The sequence below is a fragment of the Pecten maximus genome, chromosome 7 (assembly GCF_902652985.1).
Source record: "Pecten maximus chromosome 7, xPecMax1.1, whole genome shotgun sequence".
NCBI lineage: Eukaryota > Metazoa > Mollusca > Bivalvia > Pectinida > Pectinidae > Pecten > Pecten maximus.
In genome coordinates, this window is record NC_047021.1 from 16655985 (window position 1) to 16681645 (window position 25661).

Consider the following 25661-nt stretch of genomic DNA (forward strand, 5'->3'; position numbering starts at 1 on the left):
TATGAATATATCCCGATTGACCATATTTGGCCCCGCCCCTCAGGCCCCTGGGTCGTCAGCACCATCATTTGTACAATTTTGAATCCCCACCCCATAGTGATGCTACCAGGCAAATATGAGCGACAGCCATACCTCGGTTTCAGAGAAGAAGTCGTTTATATCAATATAGCCGGATTGACCACATTCGGCCCCGCCCCTCAGGCCCCTGGGGGTCAGCCCATCATTTGTACAATTTTGAGTCCCCACCCCATAATGATGCTACCAAGCAAATATAAGCGATAGCCATTGCTTGGTTTCAGAGAAGAAGTCGTTTATATCAATATAGCCGGATTTACCACATTTGACCCCGCCCCTTAGGCCCCTGGGGGGTCAGCCCCATCATTTATACAATTTTGAGTCCCCTACCCATAGGGATGCTTCTGACCAAATTTGTTCAAATTCTGATCAGCTGTTATGAAGAAGTCAAATAAGTCAATTGTTGACGGACGGACGGACGGCCGGACGGACGCCATTGTATGGCATAAGCTCACGTTTAGTGGCTGTATGTATACATTGTGGGGTTCAGGATCAAAGAGACCGCTCTCTGACACCCCGCGGGATTATATTATGACCGAGACCACAATTAGCTTCGCTATATGTTTCATTGTAACATTAAAATTCATAATAAATTCCCAATATCTCATATGCAACTTTCCATCTCACCTGGCCAAGACCAACATCTGAGAAGCAAAATATAAAAGTTTCAACCCAGCATGTTCAGCATTTTCTGGAGATAGCTGTCAAAATGTGTCACCAACGTGGATTATATACATCCGGGTCAGGGGTAGAGGTCAAATCAGGACTCATCACACAGGGTCCTGGAGCACATAATAAATGATCAATATTATTATTTTACATCACAAAACCTAGATTGACATCTCTACTATAAATCCACATTAAATTCATCAACAGAAATCAAGTTCAAAGAGGCATTTGATTTGTTTTCCTGAAATACATACATTTTTGAGGGGACTTCATTCGTGGGACCTGAACCCGGAAGTACTTAATTGTGGTCTCAGTCCTATACTAGCTCACGTGCGAAATGAGTTCCAACCAAGGGCGATAACTCCCCCGATTTTCACTACAATAACAGTAAGTGAAGCTTGCCTTTCTAATAGAAAATAGCTAGAAATTAATCAAATCAGCGTCATTGTCAGAGGACGGTTGCTCCCATGGAACATCCGCCATGTCATGACATAGCCGACGTTAGTGTCTTTGTCCAAAGCGTATTTCACATGATGGTTTGACATGACCACAGTCGTTGTACCACCAGTCTGACTACCCGAATTCTACACAGTTAGTGGTATTGCCTACGTCTGCGTCCATATCAAAAGTATTGAATTTCATTCCATCCAGGCCTCACAAAGCATCTCCTTTAATTTAAAAGTGCTGATTTCAAAAATAGTTTACTATAATTGCATTAAGTAATTAGATGTTTTATAGTTCAACATAGTATGATATAAAAACATTAAACTATTACATTTATTCAAAAGAAATAAGTAGCCCTTTTTCAACAATTTTATTTCAATCGCTATGCAAGGTTTTTTTTAACAACATTTTAACGTTTAGGGTAGCAAAACAGACCATTTAATACATATGTGATTTTGTTATTTTCTACATTTATATAGAACTATCTGACTACACAAATGCATTGCAACATGTATCCTTCGGTTCATTTGGTAACAAGAAACTAATGTTGATATGAAACAACACTACAGACCACATATGGTCATCAAGCCTTATATGATACAGCACTACAAATCAAAAATGGTCATCATACTTTATATAATACAGCACTACAGACCAGATATGGTCATCAAGCCTTATATGATACAGCAATGTAGACCAAATATGGTCATCTAGCCTTATATGATACAGCGCTACAGACCAAATATGGTCATCAAGCCTTAAATGATATAGCATAGCACTACAGACCAAATTGGATCATCAAGCTTTATATATAATACAGCACTTCAAACCATGTATGATCATCAAGCCTTATATAATACAGCACTTCAAACCATATATGAACAATTATCAGGTAAGAAGTGGATGTCTCAAACTTTACCAAATTGATCAAAGATGCCCCCCACTTTTACATATTGACATTTATTTTCCTTTTTTTTTTACTTTCCTGTTGGATCATTAACAAATCCTAAAAATAAAATTGATGTTGATGATGAATGAAGACACTGTTAGATATCCTCTATTTATTCATTTATTCAAAATAGCTCACACTCTGTATATTATGTTACCGTGGTAATGTACCTTTGGTATCTATCAATATTTTGATCATTGTCCTTGTCATCATTTTACGGAGAATAGATAATGACAAATTTAAGAAATTTATATATATATTTTTTTATATATATCTATAAATTGAAGAAAATTAAAATGTAGTAAATGAATAATTCCAAACACAAACTAAGAACAAAATGAAAAAGATTTACATTGACATCATTTTCTACTTTTGAAAGGAAATCGTTGACTACTTAGTTATTCTACAAGACTCTCATTGACATTTCAATCATTACAGATTTAATAAAGCCACGTACCGTCGAATTTGAATATTTGCAATACTTTAACAACAGAAGACAATAAAGAACACTGACATGACATACAATATGCATGTACTACCATGATAAAATGTTGCTGAAATTGACACTAACTGAACCTGAGTATTGGTGGGGATATGTTAGATAAACAATGTAACCGCTTAATTGAATGTCCGTCTGAATGTTCCGAAGGAAGCTGTGAAAGACGAAAGCTGGTAGCTGGAGACCCGATAACTAAGGATAACAATAGTTAACCTTTTAACATATATCACATACTATAAAAACACTTGGCCGTAGGTAAGAGATCACCCATATCTTAGGTTCTCTGTGTCTAATAAAAAAATATGCGTAATTTAAACCAATGACGACTGAACAGGATATACAATTTTTCAGGCATATAACAAAAAATAAACGCAGTCAAAAGTATTGAAAAGACGTGTTCAAAAGTTTGACTTTTACTGTCTCTTATCAACAGATACGTCAGCAAATCACCAAAACTTTTCATTTGATCAAGACGATTAACGAATCAACGATACATCTTGGGTATAGCCATCACTACGCCCCTAAACAATTCTCGTGCCCGTCCTCTCTTATCATTTACAAATGCGGACACTTGTTCTAAGGTCGCCACTGCCATTTCTGAATAAATGTAGCCCGTAATTCTCCAATTGTTTGACATTTTGGATCCAGTGCATTGAGTTTTTGTCCTAGATAGTCCCAGACATGCTGAGTTAGATTCATGTCTGGTGACAAGCATGCCATCAGAGCGTCTCTATTACTTCTTGTTGTAGAGAGGCTTGTCCTAGACGGACTATCTGTGGTTAAGTATTGTCATCCATAATGATAGGCCGATCTGCCAATGGATGGACATCAAAATGCAGAACAACTAAATGGCGAAGGCTATGATCACGGTACTTTTGTCTGCCTGTTTTATGTTTCATCAAGTACATGCAAGCGAAGCTTACAGATTAGAGATCAGCATCCCCAAATAGTAACACCACCATCAAATAATGATGTACCCAGAATACAATGCTGATGGTATACAGTATTTCTTGGTCTACAAACACTGAACCTGCCGTCTGCCTGACTAAGTAAAAGATAGTTTAGTGAACTCTTCGCCGAGACCTGATATTCCATTTTTGGTGATCACTTTCGTTGGAAATATTCATATTGAAATTGGTGGTCCATAACCTTAGGCAAACTTATGAACTTCAAATTACAAAGTAGTTGCTATTATCAAGCCTGTGTTCAAAATAACTCAATGTGATTCTTTTCACAAATACAATTTATTGCCAGGGGTACAGTACATGTCCAGAAAAAAAGTTCTATTTTTTAAACATCAAAATCAGACGAGGTAGATCGAGGAGAAGGATTCCGCCGAATATCAGGGAGAGGAGTGCCACTCCCAGGTAGCCGACGTAGGCCGAGGAGGGGCGGGGATCGCTTGCGCTGGTCCTTTTCCTTATCGTGGAGGATAACGCTTCTTCGTTAACCATGGTTTCCTGTTTCAGGCTGTCCAGTTTGGTCTGAAGTTCATCGGTGATATTTGTAACAGGATAAATAACTATAGTATAGCTATCGTTGCAATGGCACTGACAATCAGGGGGATTGGACATGGTGCCTACTCCGGGTAGGGTATTGCTGGTTATCGTCCCAGTGGTGGTGCTCGTTGTGGTGTATGGTGTCATACTTGTAGTCATCTCTGCAGTGGGGCTTGTGGTCGGACTGGCCATAGAAGTAGCGGCTGAAATATATTGAAAACGGCGTAAAGTTGATTTAATATTTGCTTTGAAAAGCCTATTTGTGAATTCCATTCGTAATTAATTCTCATACAAATTGTAGACAGCAAAAATGGAAAACCTGACAGGAGTAATAACATGAGCCTTGGCTGATAAATCGAAATTGATCGATTAGAATGGTTGTTTGGGAATCCGATTAGAGCAATGTCAGTCCCATATTTATCATCTATCAAAGAAATCAGAGAGAAATGTCACCACAACATGCATGAGTTTTGCTAGGATTGTAACGTAGGGCGAGCGTTGGATAAATCTTACCCCGGAAATGAGAACTCAACCACGCAAATATAAAATATGAATGTATTTACAACATAAAAAAACAAGTACATGAAAACAAACACCAAAAAAATTCATACTAGCTCCCAATCAAATTATTGAAAGTCAATAGGGTTTCATCATACTGGGGACATTATCCATTAGCTCTAGTGTTTCTGTTGGCAAGACGATTACACAACAATAATCCAGAATTCTTACTGAGTTAGTACTAAGACCATATCAAAGCACTATCGCCTGATCATTATTACATATCTAAGTCTAATACATGAAATTTTACATACCTCAATACTTGACAGAGATGTGTTCATTAATCTACACCTACTTACCTACGTATGTATATGGTGGAGAACAGACGGCCTCTCTTCCATCGCTACAATGTGTGACTTTCCATTGCTTTGTGTAAGCATCCACCACCACACACTCTCCAATATCGATGGCAGGCTGGCCACTTCCCCAATCAGCCCAGGACTGTAGATAACCACTGTTTTGAATTTCCAAATAACCGCTGATATTCATTGTATATCCCACATAAGCCGATCTGAGAGACAAAGAATATAACGTATAGGTACCTTAATGATTAAGTAAACACCTTCACAATATGCTGATATAATGACATGACAGCACTATTGTTTAAGAAAGGAGGATATGATGCGGTAACGTAACGGTCAAACTTATCCCTGTCACGCAACGTAGATTAATGCTAACATTTACTAAACTAAACGATATACAATACAGCATAATTGAATTATGGAGGAAGCAATACATTTCAATATTTCTTGATCTAAAATTTTTTTAATCAACAAGCCCACGTGCACATGACTCGCCAGTTGCAATTAGCCTGATGATGCAACTTTACGGTCATTTGATAATACATTCATTGCAATTAGCAAACACATCTTTCACGAATAAGAACATGTATGTGTTATATATGTAATGTTTGTACTCAAAAGGTCAGTTTTTAACATTTTTTTTTTATTTTGAAAACGGTCCTTCCGCAGAACTATTTTACTTTTTCTACATTGTTGTTATAAACATGGAATGATTATTAAAATTATCAAATTTATAATGTATTCTTGTATTTTATGAAAGACAAGATATGCTAAATACTTCTATTTTGACAAAATATTGCTGTTTTTAATCCTACTATTGCGGACTATTTTACTCGACCGACTAGACATGCACAATCCGGAACTCCTCGGGCTTTTCCCCATTTGGACTTGCACAAGGTTCGATACATTAATGTCTAGACCGACTTTTTTAATTCGAAAAAAAAGAAACAGTTGAAATATAAGGATTGAATCTTGATTGTGTCGATTTCATGGCGTCATGAATTGAGTTGCTCTTGAGACAAATTAAACATGAACTGCTTCATAACCCCATGAAATCGACCAAATCAAGATTCAATTCTTAAATAATGTATACCTGACGGGGCCATAATCGTGACTTCGTGTCCCTACCCCTTTATCAGTATATAATGTATTACTCACAGGGCCATGTCTGCGATATACACTGATGAGCATAACAACCTGGTTATTTTTCAGGTTTTGTTATTCGTGTGACCTACAATTGTATCTTACCACGATGTCACCCTATGGAGCAAACTTTTATTATCTACAGTAATTTTGTTTTTGTAATTTTAAGAAACAACATGTCCAAACAAACATTTTGGTATGTTACATGATTATTTTTGTGCAAAGTAGATATTCTCGCTTGATATTTTACATTACTCTTCTTTATAGATGAACCTTAACAAGGTTTTTATTGCTATATGTATTCCTCACATCAGCGGCAATCATATCGACATTTAGTCAGGTGACACGAATCCCTCTTTATCAAATACCGGGAATTCCAAGTGTAGGCGTGGACGAATTACCAATGTTTTAAAACACAATATTTTCCACCTGTTCCTCTTCTATGAAAGACATAAGCATTATCCAAGGAAAATCAGGATTCCATGTACATACCGTACATGGCCCCAGCAAATGGTTAATTCACACTGGCTTGCTGCTAATAGAAATTGACACGCATACTTACCCATATGGATCCCTGTCATTAAGTAAGCCTAGCACGAAACTGAAGGCTGCAGCATTGGGAATATACGCGAGCATACCGCCTTTATCCTCGCATCTGTCATTGCTTGAAGCGGCCGTATTTGTTGACGATACATACCAATAGCAAATGTCACCTTGGACAGGATCGGTGTATATCCATGTCGACGAATCACAATCGTGATAGCCTGAAATTAAAACAAACGAAACTTCATCATTCGTCGAGGATTTGTAATAAGGGAACACTTTTACCCTTATAATCAATGACAGAATACTAATAAATACTTTTAGAAATAAGAGATATTTTTAAAAATATGTTCCAACACAATATGATGTACATCAATGCTATAAATAACTGTTTTTATTGCATTTTTGCCAGTGAAATACAGAAATCTATCAAACAAATAAAACTGTTATTTTCACTGCAGCGATGAGCAGTGAAAATATAAGAATTGTAGTGAAAATATTAGTTTTGCAGTGAAAATAAACCTTTGTATGCATCACATTGAAACATGCCGATTTTTCCAATCGAAGCGAAGATAGATAAATTGATTTTGCTATATTTCTGAAATATTCAGACTAGTTTTTTGACAAAATACTAACTTGACGATAGCTATTCATGCATATATTATGCGATAACAGCAATAAACGCTTCAATTGCGTTGATCAGTCCGTTCAAAATGGCGCCGCCAAGTTGATGTGTAGTAACGTCACAAAGAGATAACGTCATGAATTCCCGCTCTTTTTTATACTATTAATTTTTTTTAATGATATTGATTTTGTTTTTAAGTTTATGAAATGCAATAAACAGAAAATTGAATGGTTTCCTGTTTAATATAACATATATTTTACCCGTATGACAGAATATTTCGATATTATTCACTCCTGCTTCTCACTCGTGAAAATATCGATATTCTGTCATACTCGTGAAATATATGTTATATCAAACGGGAAAACATTTAATATCCTCTAAATACACTTGATATTATGTTTGTAATATTGTTTTTGTCGATGGTAATCTGTAGATGAACCAACTTTAGATATACAGCGTGACAGGAGAGAGTCATATCATAACCACAAAAATGAAAACTAAATCATTTGAAATCAGTACAGTGTTCAATTTGAAATGGATATACTTCACAGGGAGATATGAAGTTTTATTTTAATAAAAATGACCCTGGAATAACCAAATATGACAGTGAGTTGTCTTGATGTATTGTATTTACGGGTACATAGTAGTTTCTCCCCAAGAACAACTCAGATTTGTTACATCCAATCACGACCAAAGGTTCATCAAAGCGTAATAAAAATGTGTACAGGCCACGTGCCATCGTCATATACGTCATTAAAACTTTAACCTTTTTTGAAAAAAAAAGATTGCATTCATTCACGCGCGACGCCGTTATTTCTTTCGGCGGTCAAAGCGTCTTCTTTATTGTGTATATAAATTGATTTAAACATTACTTGTGTGTTTGCAAATCTTCCAAACTTTATACACTAACTACCGAGTTATAGGTGGTTTGTGAAATTTCCCCTAGTGCCTAATCGACATGTGCATACTTTAGAAAACGAACGTTTTACAACACCAGAGTAGCTACCACTGGACGACAAAGAAAGATTTTGCGTCTGACGACTGACGTTTTAACTCGTTGTCTTTGATGAACGATTCACACTTATCTTACTACACCTAACCTCCCGTTAAAATTACTCTCTATACTCTACCGATTTCTTTCGTTTATAACACAATATGCAGGTATAACGTATCATTTTTTCACTTTAACAAATGACATCTCTGCCACGCGAACACATGTACATATGTATACCCTATCATTGTTAACATGCAATAATCAAATAAAACAATGAAGCATATTGTTCACTTCCCCTGTCACAAATGCTACAAAGAAATTTTAAGAAAACAATTTACCTTTGACATGCAGGATGAAAGCCAACAGCATCAGGATTGATATCCGTGGCATGTTGTAGATAATGTTACCACGTTGTGATGGGTTCTAGACTTTATCTCAAGGAAAGCGCACATCCATTGTTATTTTTAGGTAGTTTTATACTGGCAAACACTGATTATATGCAATCAATATTTTTCCTGGCTCTGACATCAAGACCATAAATGTGTTTACAAATGTTGAGTTAAGTTATTGTCAAGTAATGTTTGTTTTTTCTTCGAATGAAGCTTCTAACAAAAACATTACAAAACCTATATTTTCTTTTCAAAATTGTTAGGTGTTAAACATACCCAACGTCAATAGACCTTAATGGAGTTGTAGGTAGATGTAGGTAATGGTTATATTGAAATTCTACTGAGGAGTCTTTTAAACTTGTCTACATTATGTACTCTGATGATGCCTCTGTTGATTATTTCAGGACATGGCCCTTTGTGCTGATATTTACCGATCATCTACTCTACTACACCAATTGTTTCATCATGGGACTATACGAGAGTTTATGATCGTAATCATAATATAACATTATCCGGTGTGATATTTGTCATATTCCATCCTAGGCTATTGGTCATGTTGATCTATTACTGATTTACGTTTCAAGAACGTGATCTGTATGGTCTTCTATTTAAAAGGCAGATGTTAATCGAGAAGCAACAGACACTTTCCCTTTCATATCTGACGGTCTTTATTCCCCACAACATTTTTTGTCTTAATACCTCGTTTTATCGCTTTCGAACTAGATTACATTTTTTGTTTATTTAGACACAACAAACTTTATCACAACAAGCACCTTTGTTGGTATATCAAGTTATTTCAAGTCATAAGTATAAGGTAGATAACAGGTAGATAACAGGGGAAATGACGCCATAGATGTAGGTAAATTCACCATGGCTAAAGTAACCTCCGTACTGGTTAGTTATAGGCTCTAGAGTGCGAGAGATACACGTGGATGCTTTTAAACTTACCCTGATTAGTGAAAACGCCTGACATGTTGTGGGTGTCCCCTTGAAAATAGAAGGAAATGGGGAATCACCTTACTACTGATTCAGCTTCAGTCAGAGTTATATGCGTATTGTATTATGATATGATAGCGGAAGTGCTTACCAAAAGTCAATGTTACGGAGTTCAAAGTATGGACTTTTTGGTATTCAATCGTGTTTGACGTCTTATTTCAGGATGTCATCTGTGATTGGCTAAACTTAAGATATTTTCAGACTTAACATCGTTTTATAATTTCTTTATCACTTCAAGGTTTCGTTCTTTTTACTAGTAAATATGTTCTTGAAAGCTTTGAAGTAAAGTGACTGAATTCAAACAAATAGTAAGTTGACTAAATACCCAATTATTTTGGCAAAACGGCCATATCGGATATAACAAATTTCTACTGGTAATACTGTAGTGAAAAAATAAGAAGGTACATATCAAAACTAGATAATACTGTAGGTCTAGGTAAACAGTTAAATGGTGATATTGGTATTGTCATCCCCGCTTACAAACTAACCTTTCTGTGACATTTGCATTCGTTTACTACATAACTATAAATCATCTAACTATAGATACGTATTGAATATTAAACACTCAGAATCAGAACAACATACGCTACGAACTGTATCTTGTATTTATGAACTTTTAACAAATAGCTAACTCGGCATCAATACGAAATTCAACAACCACTCAAAGTGTAACCTTTATATATCACTGGGTTTTATATACATTCAAATAGAGAATGTTATTTTATTTTGACAAACAAGCTTCCTGATCAATTTGGTGCTTTCTGTGTGGGAGATGTCATGTGATATCACCGTATCAGCTTTATTTACGATAAAACATATAAGCGTATACATTTATCAAAATGTGTTAATTGTTAATTGAGTCGTTATATTAGACAAATACTGGATTATGGGGATAATCATACTATGCAGGAGCCAACTTTACTTGCATCTATCAAAATATAAACGACTCGAATTATTTATGAATAATATATAACAACTCTTAAACATTGTCCATACTTCAAAACTCATATCTTATCATATTCAAAAAAATAATGTTTTATATTTACTTCTTTTCATAACAATGATGAATCCTACACACATATATGTCTTTTCGCACTGTTATCCTAAGGAGAAAACAATACAGGCTGTGTTGTTCCATATTTTTTTCCTAATTATCAAATAGAAGACAACTAAAACAAATAACAAACAAAAATTACACATTTTATGTTGGATTTATTTTTTGCTAACTGTTATGATTAATGTGGCAAATGATGGCCAATGACTTCAACCACGCTAGCTAATGAAGTTGGGGAGGAAACTGGGAGCAGAAAATTCCCCCACAAAATCATAGCAGATACTAACCAATACTATTTGATATCTTTTGAAATCAAATTTTAAGTCAAAGTTCAAAAAACATGTAGCAGCAATCTGTTGTGCAGGAGAAACTCAGCTACCTCATGGTCTGTGGTCGAAGTCTTGACGTTTCCTTAGTGAACCCTGCGAACATACAATGGAAAAAACCACAGCAGACCCAGATTTCCATCTTAATTGGGAGGGTGGGAGGGCATTTGTATCTCACACGCTAGCAATGGCTACCAAATATCAGGAACTGCCAAGGGCGATAACTCTAATTGCAAATATGGAAATAAACTACCAAACCAAGGGAAGTAACCGTACAGGACAAATCAAACTATATTGCTACCTAACAACAACTTACCAATAAAAGAAATTAACCAGCAGTCTTCATTATGATAAATTAAATTATATTCTAGGAATAATTTTTATTATCAAATAGAAGACAACTAAAACAAATAACAAACAAAAATTACACATTTTATGTTGGATTTATTTTTTGCTAACTGTTATGATTAATGTGGCAAATGATGGCCAATGACTTCAACCACGCTAGCTAATGAAGTTGGGGAGGAAACTGGGAGCAGAAAATTCCCCCACAAAATCATAGCAGATACTAACCAATACTATTTGATATCTTTTGAAATCAAATTTTAAGTCAAAGTTCAAAAAACATGTAGCAGCAATCTGTTGTGCAGGAGAAACTCAGCCAAATGGCAACACAAGCAGAATGTGAGTGCTTGCCACCGCCACAACAGAGTGCGAGAGAAAAGCCTGGTTTTTTAAATTTTGATGTTTTAAACAATCAGAAATTTGGTGTTAAAAGGCGACCAATTTTCAAAAACAAAATATTCAGCAGCAACTGAATAGCAAGTAATCAAAGAACACCACAAAATCGGTGCAACCGTGACGCAAAAATCAAATTCAAAAATATATTCAGCAAAAACTGAAAAACGATGGTGGGGGGCCCAAGTGCCCGGCTGAAAAAATGTACGCCAATGTACAAAAATACTGCATTCCAATTGCAGTATATCAAGATTAAGGAGCCGACCCAAACAAGATTATGGGCGATTTGGCATCCTCCAAGACTTCAGCAAATACACCACACCAAAGTAAAAAGCAGTCACGTAAAAGCAAGACAATTAAATAAAGATCCAAAACAAATTTTAAGATACTATATCAAATGACCAGGCAATGCTCTCACACATCTTAAAAAGTTAAATGTTTGCTGAACAAAATAGCACGCAAAATTAGCACTATAACCATGGTCCCCTTTCCCCAAAACCAGGGGTCATACTAGTATTAGTGCCCAATAACGCCTGAAGACCCTGCTGTAACCTGTATAGGAAAATATCGTTTCCCAAGTTGCTTAGATGAACCCCCATCCAGGAATAGACCTGTGTTCTCATCTGTAATCTCTGGGTATCCGATATACCCGCCCCCATTCCTAATTAGGTAAGAACTTATTTGACTGTTAATACGTACAGGTATCTTACGAACTGACTGATGTTGTAAACCCCCCTCCACTGTAAACGCGGTAAAATTGCTGACCACACAATTCTCGTGTTTGGGAACATAGTTTGTAAGGTTTCCAGATCTGACAGCATTTTATACCTCAATGATCCTGAATTCACTTGACCCACCTCATTGCCTCCACAATGGATGACTAAAATGGCTGGAGGATTCCCAATGGGGAGTAGAAGTTTTAATGACGGATAACACTGTTCCACCTTAAACCTCCTTTGGCATGCCATAAGATGGAGGCACCATAACGACCCAGGTCAAGGCGTGATCCTTCCTTGGAGGCCCATGCATGACAGAAAGCTCTTCTTATAATGGATGAACCAACTATCCAAATTCTTTTGTGGTACTCTGTGAAGACTTAAACTTACAATAAGTTACTGCAATTGAGCCAATTTTTAATGATGAACAGAAAGCTACCCTGCATAGGAAATTCTTTTCTTTGCTACATTGTTAGGAAAAACCTGGTATTCTGACTACAAATGAATTCAATTGATCTACAATAAGGATACAGTTGAAATTCGAATGTATTTTTTATATGCTCTTGACTCCCAACGACCCATTTCCTTAATTTTTTCATCAGAGAAACCCTTCAACGAAGCGACGGTAGCTGCCCCCACCCTAAAGGAGTGAGACTTGTAGTCACTTGAATGAATGCCAATTACATTCAAAGCCCTTTTAAAACTGCTGAAAACTGATAGCGAGTCACCGGAACATTGTTACAGTGAAAGAAAAACACCCCAGGGGCATGGCCACGGGAGGCTATAAAATTCTTAACTAACCTAAATGGGCAAACAGTTTCCTTGTTCTCCTGTAGTGTTATGACAACCCCAGATCCACACTGATCTGTTTTTGAATGAGGAAGCTTTAGCTGAACCAGGCGCTCTATTGTAGAAACTGAGACATTATGCGCCAATAACGCATGACCATACTCCCCCTGCTTAGCTGCTACCAATTCCCCAACACGCAAAAATGCAAAAAATGCTACTGAAAAAAGGGGGGCGCGAACATATTTGCTTCATAAGGTGGAATACATACATAAGGTAGAATGTTGATAATCTTGGTGAGGAGCTCTGGAGTAATGGGTAGACGGGAATCGTATCTAGCATCTAATCTTGCCATACCAAGAAGCATTTTTTTTTTTTTTTGATAATGAAAAATTGAGTCACATCAATAACTCCACTCATTTTACATTTGAAACCTATACCAGAAATATAAGCCCTTACAGTAGATGGAGCAATATCTTGTGACCACAAATACGCGATAAACTCCATTACACTCTTTTGGGTTGGTGGCCAAGAACAGCTTGAGAGGTAAGTTTTACAAAACTGTTCGAAACAAACTATTCCAGTCTCATACACTTGTCTAGAGTTTGATGAAAAGGAAGCTCTCAGGAGATAGCATCAGCGATACAATTTAACTTCCCATCAATATGAACTGCCCTAAACTGAATATTGTACAACATACACCTCAGTATAAATGGGCGAATGAAACCCATGACTCTACACTATTTTGAAGTTTTCTTGTTCAAAATTGCTACTAGGCCTTCATTATCTGTATTCAAAATGATTTTTTTTTTTTTTTTTTTTTTTTTTACAAGTTCAGAGCCCCAAATAGAAATTGCCATGACAATAGGAATAAGTTCTAGAAAGGCGATGTCCCAAATGATTGGTGAAGCTATCCAAGCTTCAGGCCAGGGAAAAAATGCCCATTTACCATAAAAGAAGGCCCCCCACCCCTTGTGCTGTCACCCCCTGCACTGTCAGTGAATAGCTGTAACTCTGAGTTGTTGACCCAATCTTTCTCAGGAAAACTACAATATCCATTAAAAAGCTCTAAAAAGGTAAGCCAAGTATGGATATCATCCCTCGATGCTTGGGAAACTCGTATAAAGTGATGTGGCCTGTTAACTCCTGACATTGCATTGTAGAAATGCCGCATAAATGCACGGGCAGCTGGAATTGCCCTTACACAAAAATTCAGAGACCCAGTCAAGGCCTGAAGTTGTTTTAGTGTGACTTTTTTCTTAACAGCAACCTCATTCAGTAACCCAACTAGCAACACCAGCTTATCACTGGGAATTTCAATTTGCATATTTATGGAATCTATTTCCAAACCTAAAAATGTTAAAATAGGGGTTGGTTAAACAGTTTTTTCAACGGCAATAGGAACCCCCAAATCAGTACAGATCCTGTCAAAAGTGTTCATGAGATAGAAGCATTCAGAAGTACCGTCCTTACCAGCAAAGAAAAAATCATCTAAATAGTGATCTAGATCTGAACAGTGATGTGAACTATCCAAATTTACCACCTCCCGAACAAACCATTCCAAGAGCCGTTGAAAATTTCTCAAATAATGAACAGGATATATTGCACAACCCATAGGTAAACATTTATCAACAAAAAAATGTTCCCAAAGTTTAAACCCCAACAAATCGAAGGCAGAAGGACTGATAGGTAATAAACGAAATGCAGACTTTATGTCCATTTTTCCCATCAAAGTGTTGGGTCCAAGACATTGAACTATATTAATTATGCGGTCAAAATTTGTATTTAAAGCACCCTACAAAGATTCTCATCAATGAACGTGTTAACACTGTTATCCTTCGGATATGAAAGATGGTGAATTAATCTCCATGACCCATCTTTCTTGGGTACCAAACCAAATCGGAGAAAGTTTCAATGTGGACAAAGGGAGATAACCGAAAGGCCCCGCTACTCTACCTGCATCTATCTCTTTCTGTATCTTTGTGAACCTCATTTTCATTACCCTTAACCGAAAGTAAATTCCGACAATTAGAATGTACACGTGGACCTAGATAATGTAATGAAAAACCAAAATGAAAACCAGACACTAGCTCAAGGATTGTTGCCTGACCTAGAAGAATAATTCATATTAGAATTATTTGTCTGTGCCCCCAGCTGATAACAGTTAATCTTCCTATGATTTCCTGAGCAATGTAGACAAATATGTTTGTAAAAACAAAAAGACCTGTTACACTTGCCATTATTAAAATCAAAACATTTCTTTATGCCCTGAACCATCCTGGGAGGTTTTGTTATGGCTGACAAAGTTGCGCCCCCAGAATGCATATAAAGGAGCCACAGCTCCTGGTCCACTGTATTCCAAGGAATAGCATGGTTTTGGGCCTTTTTTAAGCGGAACTGCTCATCATAACTCCTCCATCCAAGACTTCCAACCCTTTTTGCCCCTAACCTTACTGTATGCGTGTACTTTAACATGCCAGATACCTCTCCTGGATGAACTGATGTGTATATTGACATGAACACGATGAACGCATCAGTCCACATATCCAAGTCGACTATTGTAGGGGTTTTATTTTTACTTTTTACAACAAATTCACCCCCAACCAAAGACAAGCGTTTCTCATCATCTATCCTAGAAGGCTTTGATAACATATGACCAAGGTCAATAAATTCCTTGCCCATGATTTTTTGCCTTATGGATTGTGAAATGTTACTGCCTAAATCATTATTGACACTGGTAACTTGATAATCTTTTGGGTCAAACTGACTAACACAGCTCGATATTGTAGACTGAGAGGGCTCAAGGGATGGATTTACAGTATTACATGCTACTGTACCTTCTGGCTGAGTGGCGGTAACTGGCTCTATTGCTGAATGAACTGCCTCAACCAGGCGAGGGGTAACTCTGGCAGATACTGCCTCCACGACCTCCTCCATCTGGGATGCTGAAAGAGGGCCTGCACTTGAATTGTGTCGCTCAGGCCCTGATGACTCAGCCTGTGACTGCGCTTGACCTGAACCCCCAGACTGCCTCCCTGTCCTAGTGTAGGGGCTGCTTGACTGCCTGGCTGAGCGCCTCTGGCCTCTTCCTCTCATACTTGATGATAAATTAATCTACAACTTAAAACCTTACATAAGGAAACAATTTCTTTTCACTTAAATAATTTTTTTTTTTCACTAAAAATCATCAAAATTAAGCAACTCGCCCTACATTTAAATATGAAACAAACACGAAAATTGAGACTATACATGTAATTTAAGAAAATTAATAATACATATAAACTTTAATAACGAACCACGTGCAAATATATGCGAGATATTTCCCTATAACATGCTACAATCCTTTGATCCAGATTGTAACCACAAAATTGATTATTTTTAATCCCTTTTAAAGGTTGTTACAATGGGGTTATTAATTTACAGAGGTAACTAGCATTTCCTGAGAAGGAACGATGCACTCACTGACTTAAAAACCTATATTGAACGTAATGGCGTGCCATGCCGGTGAGAGGAGGGGGGGGGGGGGGGGGGGGTCCCACGTGTATAACCATTTAAAAATACTCTGAAACACGATACCGATTAAATTTTGAAAACAACAATACAAGATATGAAATGCTGAACAGTAGAGTGTAAGAAGGACACAATAAATCGCTGAATTGCGGCAAGAATAACATAGCCAAACTGTAGCCGCATGGCTACCGTGGTCTATTTTCAGGTTACACTTATCGGTAAAACAATCTTTAAATATCTGAGTCCGATTATACCATCGGAGGGCAACAGGCCCATACAAACCCTCAATCAATGACAATGATACAGCAGCGTTCAAGGTTGATTGATAATAATGGTTGGTAGCTGTCCCGAAGGAAATAAATCGGACATTTGTATCTCACACGCTAGCAATGGCTACCAAATATCAGGAACTGCCAAGGGCGATAACTCTAATTGCAAATATGGAAATAAACTACCAAACCAAGGGAAGTAACCGTACAGGACAAATCAAACTATATTGCTACCTAACAACAACTTACCAATAAAAGAAATTAACCAGCAGTCTTCATTATGATAAATTAAATTATATTCTAGGAATAATTTTTATTATATTTGAATTTGTTGAAGTTGAAAATCAAAGAATAAACATCAGGGTAAGATTAAAAAGAAAGCCAACACATATATTCTTTACTTTTAATTTCCAAATATGGCGTTACATTGAAGTTTCTGGTTTTTCCGAGGGCCGCGATGGCCGAGTGGTTAAGGTGTCCCGAAACTTTGTCACTAGCCCTCCACCTCTGGATGGCGAGTTCGAAACCCAAGTGGGGCAGTTACCTGGAACTGACCGTAGTTTGAATAAAGGAAAGTCAGAATACCATATAACATTTTAAGAAAAAACATATAGGATACATTCACTTTCTAAGAATGATTCCTATGAAAAGAACATTCTTATATCATATTGTCATTTGTTTGAATTCACACAAATTCAGCCATGCCATCCCGATATTCCATAAAGCCTCTTTAAATTGTTAATCAATAAATCCATTGTACATTTCGTTATTTGTTGGCACGTTTAGGGTGTATACCAGTCTATCTGAATTAACAATAAACTTCCCATGGTATAATATTGGCTACGAGCTATGCATATCTATGAAATAGATACATCGCCAATAAACAAACAAAGGTGACATTGAAGCACATGTTTGCACGTGCTTTCGAACACTTAAAGCGAGAGTGTTTAAAAGCAATGTCAACACTACGAACTCATCAAGCATTTCATCACGCAGTTTCAACTGAAGTGACAATACAGTTTCGTAGATTCACAGATAAGTAAATATTAGATACACAATCAGAAGCTATTAATGTAACCGTCGACAATACTGGCTGGATTGTCACAATCTATGAGGTTTATTGCTTTGATGTTAAATAACATTTTCCATGGCGTTGTTTACCTCAACATCCGTTCATAGGACAGTGTTCCATGACAAAAGACACAGCTGTAAATGCTATTTCGGGAAACTATCTGATTCCACAAAATTATACAATAAATGTCTTTTTCGTGTATTGTCTTCTGTACATTAACTTTCACGTAATTTGTTCAATAAGATAGTGAAGCAATGTTTTAAGTTTTTTACAGCAAATGATTGACTTCACACCATACATATTTTTGGAAATGTTTTCAAAACCATAAAGAGTCTTGTAAGGTCTAACAGGAAAACTCCACCGAATGCCACTGTCAGAAGTCCTATGCCTAGGTATCCTACGTAGGCGGAGGATGGACGAGGGTCGCTAGCACAGGTTCTCTTGCGTATCGTCGACGATAAGTTCTCCTCGTTAACCTTGGTTTCCTTCTTCAGATTGTCGAGTTTTTCCTGTAGCTCCTTAGTGATGTTGACGACAGGATTTGCTACAAAACCCTCGCAATTACAACATGAAGGGATGGTGGTGGCAGTGGTGATGTCAGTGGTGACATCAGTAGTGGTAGGGGAAGTCAACTCAGTAGAGACAAATGTTGTGTTTTCTAAGGAAAACAAAAGCAACAAAGGTCAGGGTTATTATGATAAGTATATGTTTCCTCCGATTGATAAATCTTATATACACGTAGACAAATAGGCTTTTTGGAAGCCCAGAACTTCCTAATGTACATCCGCGATGGTATTCTGTATTTTATCTAACACCACTTTCTTTCCACATTAAAATATATCTTGTGTTATTATCTGGATCCACGTGAAATGCACGTCGATATATTTGGTGTCACAGCTGCATATAAACAACATTGATACCTATTTTTTCCACTAACCTAACATTAAAAGTGTTGATTTGCTTAAAGTTTACAAAATGAAAAATAGATACATGAATAAATATAAAAGTTGATAAGATAATGAAAATATCAATAAATAAGAACAAATAAATTAATTAATTTATCAAATGTGTATCAAAAACATAACTTTCTCAAGGCAAAATATAGCAATATATACGTGCCTGCCCTATACGGTGACGAGCACAGCGCATACATCTCCACTGAGCATTCTGCATCATGAAAACGAAAGGTGTAAGTGAACAAAGAGATACATTCCTGGTCGTCTGATTCTGGCTGGGCGTATTCCAAATCCCAAGTTATCCAGGATTGAACGATATTGGTTCCCTGTATTACGATATCTCCTCGCGTTGTCTTCCGGTATCCAATATATATGAAATTCCAGCTGGATGGAAATCGGCTTACAATTTTAAGCATATCAGTAAAATCACATCAAAACTAATCTTATACATTTCAAACTGAAGATACATTTTCCGATCTGTTCATTTGTCAATGGTATAAGAATGCCGACAGTGTTCATCTTAAGATGGTGATTTCAAACTAGATCAATAGCATCAAAAACACTATCATCTTAATTAACTCTCTCAGAAGGTTAACTGCACATTTAATGTTATACATTTCACCGGTGCAAATAACACTATTGAGTTATTAAGAAATTAGAGTTTTCAGTATTGGCGTAGATGGCACGTTGATGTCTGTCATTTCGGCCTCATGCCTATATGACTGACTAAAGTGTAGAATCACTTGACAAGTATTGTAAACCCTAATTAATGATCATTGTATATACACATATACATGTTGATAAATTGCTCGTTTTGTTTTATTAATTCCATATTTACGTTTAACATTTACAGTGCTGCCGTCCTATTCCTTTACGATTGATGTGTATGTTGTAAACAGTATATCTAACATCTCCTCGCCCTTTTAACAAGTTCATTTGGCATCCTTTGCGTTCGTCTGTGTCTATTTTTGAGCTATGTCTTTGCTTTAATTTGAGTGAAAGTCGGCTGGTTCACAAATCTGCATTATCTTTATTTGCAGTTATAGTCTTTTTAAAACATATTTAATAGATGTATTGTCTACAATAGTCATTTTCCTTAATATGGAGTCCTCACAAATTCGTTAAGCATTCTAGTAAGATGATACAACATAGATTGCGCTACCTTGTCAATTCGCCATGTTATTACCTCGCTTTAAATTCTTATTAAATCTTGTAATTCAACAGAGGCTGACATTATTGATATTGGTCGTGCTTTTGTTTCAAATGGTATTGGCAAAAATATCAATGACATATAACTATAGTTAATCGATAATATATATATATCACCATAGTCAATATGGCTAAAACAAAGCTTCCAGATAAAAAGGATATTATACATAGAAGGTCGAAAATACAGCATAGAGGTTTTCTGATCTGATAGACAATGCATATGTATTGCAATGTATCTTTTGTTCAAAATCCTACGCCTATCCCCTCACGACACACCTACATACACAACACCCATTTACTTCCTCTGCCATCCCCCTAGAAATCCGAAAATAGAAATATCGTCATGACACCACACGCAATAATACATCATTAATGAAGCAATTCAATGAAGACATATACCATAATTTATATATACATACTCTCCATAGAGTTGTTTTGCTACAAACGTCGAGATGTTCAGAAAGGACTCTTCGTTCGGAATATACGCCAGGGTACCTTCATTTCGCTCACATATATCTTCACTGGAAAGGGCGTCTTGTCGTGTGTCTATAAGCCAGTAACAGATGTTTGTACCGATAGCGTTAATATACAACTCACACGGGGCCGCATTGTTGGCTGAAATATATAACAAAATTAAAAAGATAAAACCATTATACAAGCAAGGGTATTTCAAACCAAGATCGTGTCGAGACATCGTCTCCCTGAAACCGATCAAAAGTTTATCTCTCTGATCCGGGTTTACATGCCGGAGTAAATAGCACATCAATTGATACGGAGATACATATCCAATAATAAACCACTCTGTATCTCAAAGTTTTTAATTACCCGGAAGTTTTTTTTACCCAAAATTAACCAGGATATGCAGATTTGTATAAGAGGAATGGAAAGCAATGTATGTATGTCTTCCTTAAATTCGTTAAAAAAAAACCCAGTTTTTATCTTTATATATTTTTTTCCGACACAGCCATTATCTAGACTCGTGAATAATCATCTAAAGTTGAATTAGCTTTTTTTTGAGTGTTTACCAACAGAACAATGGGATGTTATATCGTACTTAGTCACACAAAAATCACTGGTTTTACTATATTTCAAAATTAATCACATTATCACTTTTTATGTACGTCGCTAACAGACTGTGTGAAACTTCTGTTGTAAAATACCAATAAGAAGCAATTACCTTTTCACTTACTGCACTAAAGAAACATACCTTTTTGTTGCAGAGCGATTATTTCACTGGTGGTACCTGCAACTTGATTGCGTTTATTTCTCGAAAGATTTATCATTACAAAGATTGTCAATACAATCAGCTATGTTTATTCATTAATGGTCATGGACAACGCTGTTTTTATATCAGAACAGTTGATGTGTATCCTTACCTCCCCAACCTGTCTGTACATGTAGCTTGTTAAACCTTTGATACCTTTTCACAATTTTACCTCTAGTATTACTGATGACTTAAAGGCGGGATCGAGTGTCAGAATCAGTTTTATATATAACTGGATCTACATTGAAAGGTCATATTCACCTGTGTAGATATTTTACGATTACATAGCCAAACGAGAAAATTTAACCACACAAAGGGAAAAAGACTAATATGGACATGAAATGGTGTATTTATCAGCTCAAAGAACAACCAGTAGAGTGTTTATATATAAAATGAGAATCAGTATAAGACGCTTTAACCAAATGACGTAGATCGACATGTTTCATTTGAGCTATCTTGGTTTACACTTATCCATTAGCCAGAGAGACGCTGGACCACAAGAAAAAAGTCAAAATGAATTCATATATGAAATTTAAAAGACATTGAACATATCTTGTCTAAATATTATTAAATAAATTAAATGAAATGTTATGTATTAGTGGATTGTAATCTGTTTTTCATCCTACAACCATAACAATTCCATTGTATACAAGTGTGCCATGGATTTCCATGTTAAATTTAGTATATCATATTTACCTGAATGGCACATGGAAACACTGAGCCACTGTATGTAACACCAAGCTCGAAGTAGTAAGATCCTCTTCATGTTGTCTGCCACGAAATGAAGGTTTTCTGACCAGGTACCGGGCGAAAAAAGTTTGTTAACAATGCATGTAATCTGGTCCATTGTTAGTACATGTGTGTTCCTACCTCATAATTATGTTAGTTGTTATGAAGACAAAAACCATTCCGTCCCACTGTCAGTGGTGGCAGTTCACGTACAGTGTGGGTATATGATCAAGTTCTTAACAAATATTTATTTTTGGTTGGTCACGGTCCTGAAAAAAATATCCTATTGTATTCTGATATATAGCTATAAAAGGAGCATTTGATGTTTGTGTATTGAGTGTTCAACGAAACGAATGCAAATCATATTGCCTTTTTTTTTCTTTTGTATTGAATGTTCAATATATATCCCTGCGGACTCGAAGTAATTTAGTAAGTATGTACATTATATATACTTTTCTTTTGGCTTTAAATTTACTCGTAAAAGGTATTGTTTTGTATATAATTCAGATCAATCGTGTATAAACGAGATGGCGTCATTATGGATAAAAGAGCGAAAATAACAGCATTACTTAGACACCCATGGCAATTAAATAGGTAATGTGTCAAGTTGCATAGATTTTTTTATATTTTTTTAGGGAAAATTTGATAAATGAGAAAATAAAGTGTATGCGTACGTTATATAAGCAATTTACAAGGTTGCACACCATGCCATTTAAAACAAAATAGTTTACTTAATCTTGGGAAGTGCGATTTTCATACTCTTTAATGCTCTTTTCGCTAGGATCAAGAATCCATTGCCTATTTGGCTATAGACATACATATGTATAAACTGTATATATGTTTTCAATATCGTTTATGACGTATTCTCAAAAGCATATCTTAATGTACAGCAGCACGTATCCAAAACAACACTAGATGAGAGAAAAAGAAGGCAAACATTAACATAGAGAACACTTTTTTTTATATTTTAAGACACTGACCATGTATTCTATTTATCATGCAACATGCATCAAAAATAAGCATTTTTAAGTGAAAAAGTATCAACAATGCCCTAATATTCGCCTTTTTAATTTTATTTCACTTGGAAATAGGTCAGTCGAATTGACGCAGATGCTTAGATTCTAAAATACAGCTGTTTTCCGGCACTGCCGTAAACAGTACACATATATTGTGTGTGTATTCTGTGATGCAGTGCCAGTTGCAGGATAAAACGTATTAATTTACTAGTATGAGTAAGGTCTTGGCAACCTGATGTTACATAAACTGAACACCTTATATAGCCATATGGCCTGATACAAACCAATTCAATGCCGAATGAGGAATCCAATTTTTGTTTTATTCATCTCCGATTATTCGATGATGCAGTGTATTCTTGACTTATTGAGCATAAATATTCATTGGTTACTACTAGGTATGTGAAAACAAAAGACAAGTCACCAATATTAAAACAGAATTATCTACACGATAGTGTGTACCTTACTGCTTTTCATGCAAAGGCCATTACAATAGAAAGATTTCTAGGAAAACATCATAAACATAATTAATATCGTCACCGATTCTTCTATTTGCTGCCATGCGATTGGTCATAACGCTGTAACACTATGCTCTGTTTATCTTTTTCAGGGTCTGCAGCGTTTTACTATAGTGTACACACCGACATTATTGTGGTGTGATATCAAGTATCTAAAACACTTTGCTTTGCCTTTTATAACCGGGTGAACGACATGCATGAAATCAACAAAATGTTTTCAACGCCACAAAGAGTCTCGGTAGGTCTAACAGGAAAACTCCGCCGAATGCCACTGTCAGAAATCCTATGCCGAGGTATCCTACGTAGGCGGAGGTTGGACGAGGGTCGCTAGCACTGGTTCTCTTACGTATCGTCGACGATAAGTTCTCCTCGTTAACTTTGGTTTCCTTCTTCAGAATATCAATCTTTTTCTGTAGTTCCTCGTGGGTAATATTCACGACAGGGTTAACACAGCAATGACAGCATGGTGAGATGCTGGAGGCAGTGGTTACGTCAGTGGTGACGCCAAAAGTTCTGTCAGTGTTGACGTCAGTATTCTGGTTTGTGGTGACGTCAGTAGTTCTTTTATTGGTGACTTCAATGTTCCGGTGAGTGTTGACATCGGTAGTCTGGTCAGGAATAGCTTCAGTTTCCAGGTTGGCGGTAGGATCAGCAGAGAGACCACCTGTGTTTTTTTTTGTAAAGCAAACAGAAATCAGTAATACTAATAATGCGAACGTATAGGAATAGGTAGAAGACTTAGTGGTAGCATGAGCAATTAATTAGACACTACAGTTAATCATGTTGTTAAAGGCAGTTTGCCTAATTCGACTATCAAACTCGACAACAGTGATTTATATAAGGCAATAAAACTTGATACATCAACGGTGTGTAATCTTACATGGTTAGCTAAAGACTACTCTGTTTTGTATGAGTAAGCAAACATATGCATAAACAAAATTTATCAGAGTTAAGCTTTTTAGTGACGTGTGTATAATGAACGCTGACCTATATTTTACATAGCGGATGTCTACAATGAAGTAGAAGACGCTGAACCTTTCCGAATACCTGGTCCTTTTTTCTTGTTGTTGTCGAATATACATTGTCTCATTGAAAATTTATAGTGTTGGTTCGTATTTGCCATCGTTAAACAATTTTCAAAATATTGTTACAAGTCGTGTCTTGTATTTAATGAAACATCTCTAATCGAGTGAAATAAATGCAACATTCAACAACCACTCTTTTTGCAACCCCTATTATAGTTTATATGTATATGTACCGGTTTGGTATGGCGTTGAACATAGTGCATAAGCCTCCGTTGAGCAAATACAATCATGGAATTTCCAGTTGTAGGTGAAGATTGTAATACATTCCCCATTGTCTGTGTTGGGCTGGCCGAAATCCCAAGGTATCCAGGATTGTACAATATCGGTTCCTTGCATCACAGTATCAGTCTGTGCCGACTTCTGGTATCCAACATAAAGGAAGTTCCAACTGGAAAGCAATCGCACCATGTTATAAAACAATCTTCCAATCTGTTAGTTTTATGGGATACCACTAATATATATGTATTCGTTGAACAGCAAAAATTCAACAATTCAATAACAGCACACTTTACTTATTAACATTACACAACACATTAACGAAACACGACATTCCTTGACATTAAACAACATAATAATGACACACTCCACTCCTTAACATTCAACGACACAATAACGACATAGTTCACTTCTCACGGATAAACATAGTGAGGTAATACACACAACCTCACGGCACCCAGACAAACATAGTGACGTAATACACACAACCTCACGGTACCCAGACAAACATAGTG

General features: G+C 36.4%; 2 protein-coding genes across 2 annotated transcripts; both read right to left on the bottom strand.

Annotated features, from left to right (window-relative positions):
- Window positions 1-3861: 3861 nt before the first annotated feature.
- LOC117331761 (macrophage mannose receptor 1-like) lies at window positions 3862-8906 on the bottom strand. The gene is made up of 4 exons (XM_033890637.1): window positions 8639-8906; window positions 6701-6902; window positions 4993-5204; window positions 3862-4338 (listed from the first exon to the last, which is right to left on the bottom strand). The coding sequence occupies exons 1-4, from the start codon at window positions 8688-8690 to the stop codon at window positions 3920-3922; spliced, it is 885 nt and encodes a 294-aa protein (XP_033746528.1). The 5' UTR covers window positions 8691-8906; the 3' UTR covers window positions 3862-3919.
- A 14784-nt stretch (window positions 8907-23690) lies between these two features.
- On the bottom strand, window positions 23691-25338 carry LOC117331091. The gene is made up of 2 exons (XM_033889687.1): window positions 25104-25338; window positions 23691-24509 (listed from the first exon to the last, which is right to left on the bottom strand). Exons 1-2 carry the CDS (start codon window positions 25336-25338, stop codon window positions 24049-24051), a joined length of 696 nt encoding a protein of 231 aa, XP_033745578.1. The 3' UTR covers window positions 23691-24048.
- Between the last annotated feature and the right edge of the window lie 323 nt (window positions 25339-25661).

What these genes read in the sequence shown, in the direction of transcription:
- LOC117331761 (XM_033890637.1), bottom strand. Translation starts at nt 8,690, where the DNA reads ATGCCACGGATATCAATCCTGATGCTGTTGGCTTTCATCCTGCATGTC. An exon ending in AATGACAGGGATCCATATGG is followed by an intron (nt 5,205 to 6,700) that starts GTAAGTATGCGT and finishes TTTGTCTCTCAG; the next exon opens with ATCGGCTTATGTGGGATATA. An exon ending in TCCACCATATACATACGTAG is followed by an intron (nt 4,339 to 4,992) that starts GTAAGTAGGTGT and finishes AATATATTTCAG; the next exon opens with CCGCTACTTCTATGGCCAGT.
- LOC117331091 (XM_033889687.1), bottom strand. Translation starts at nt 25,338, where the DNA reads ATGGTGCGATTGCTTTCCAGTTGGAACTTCCTTTATGTTGGATACCAG. An exon ending in TTCAACGCCATACCAAACCG is followed by an intron (nt 24,510 to 25,103) that starts GTACATATACAT and finishes AAAAAAACACAG; the next exon opens with GTGGTCTCTCTGCTGATCCT.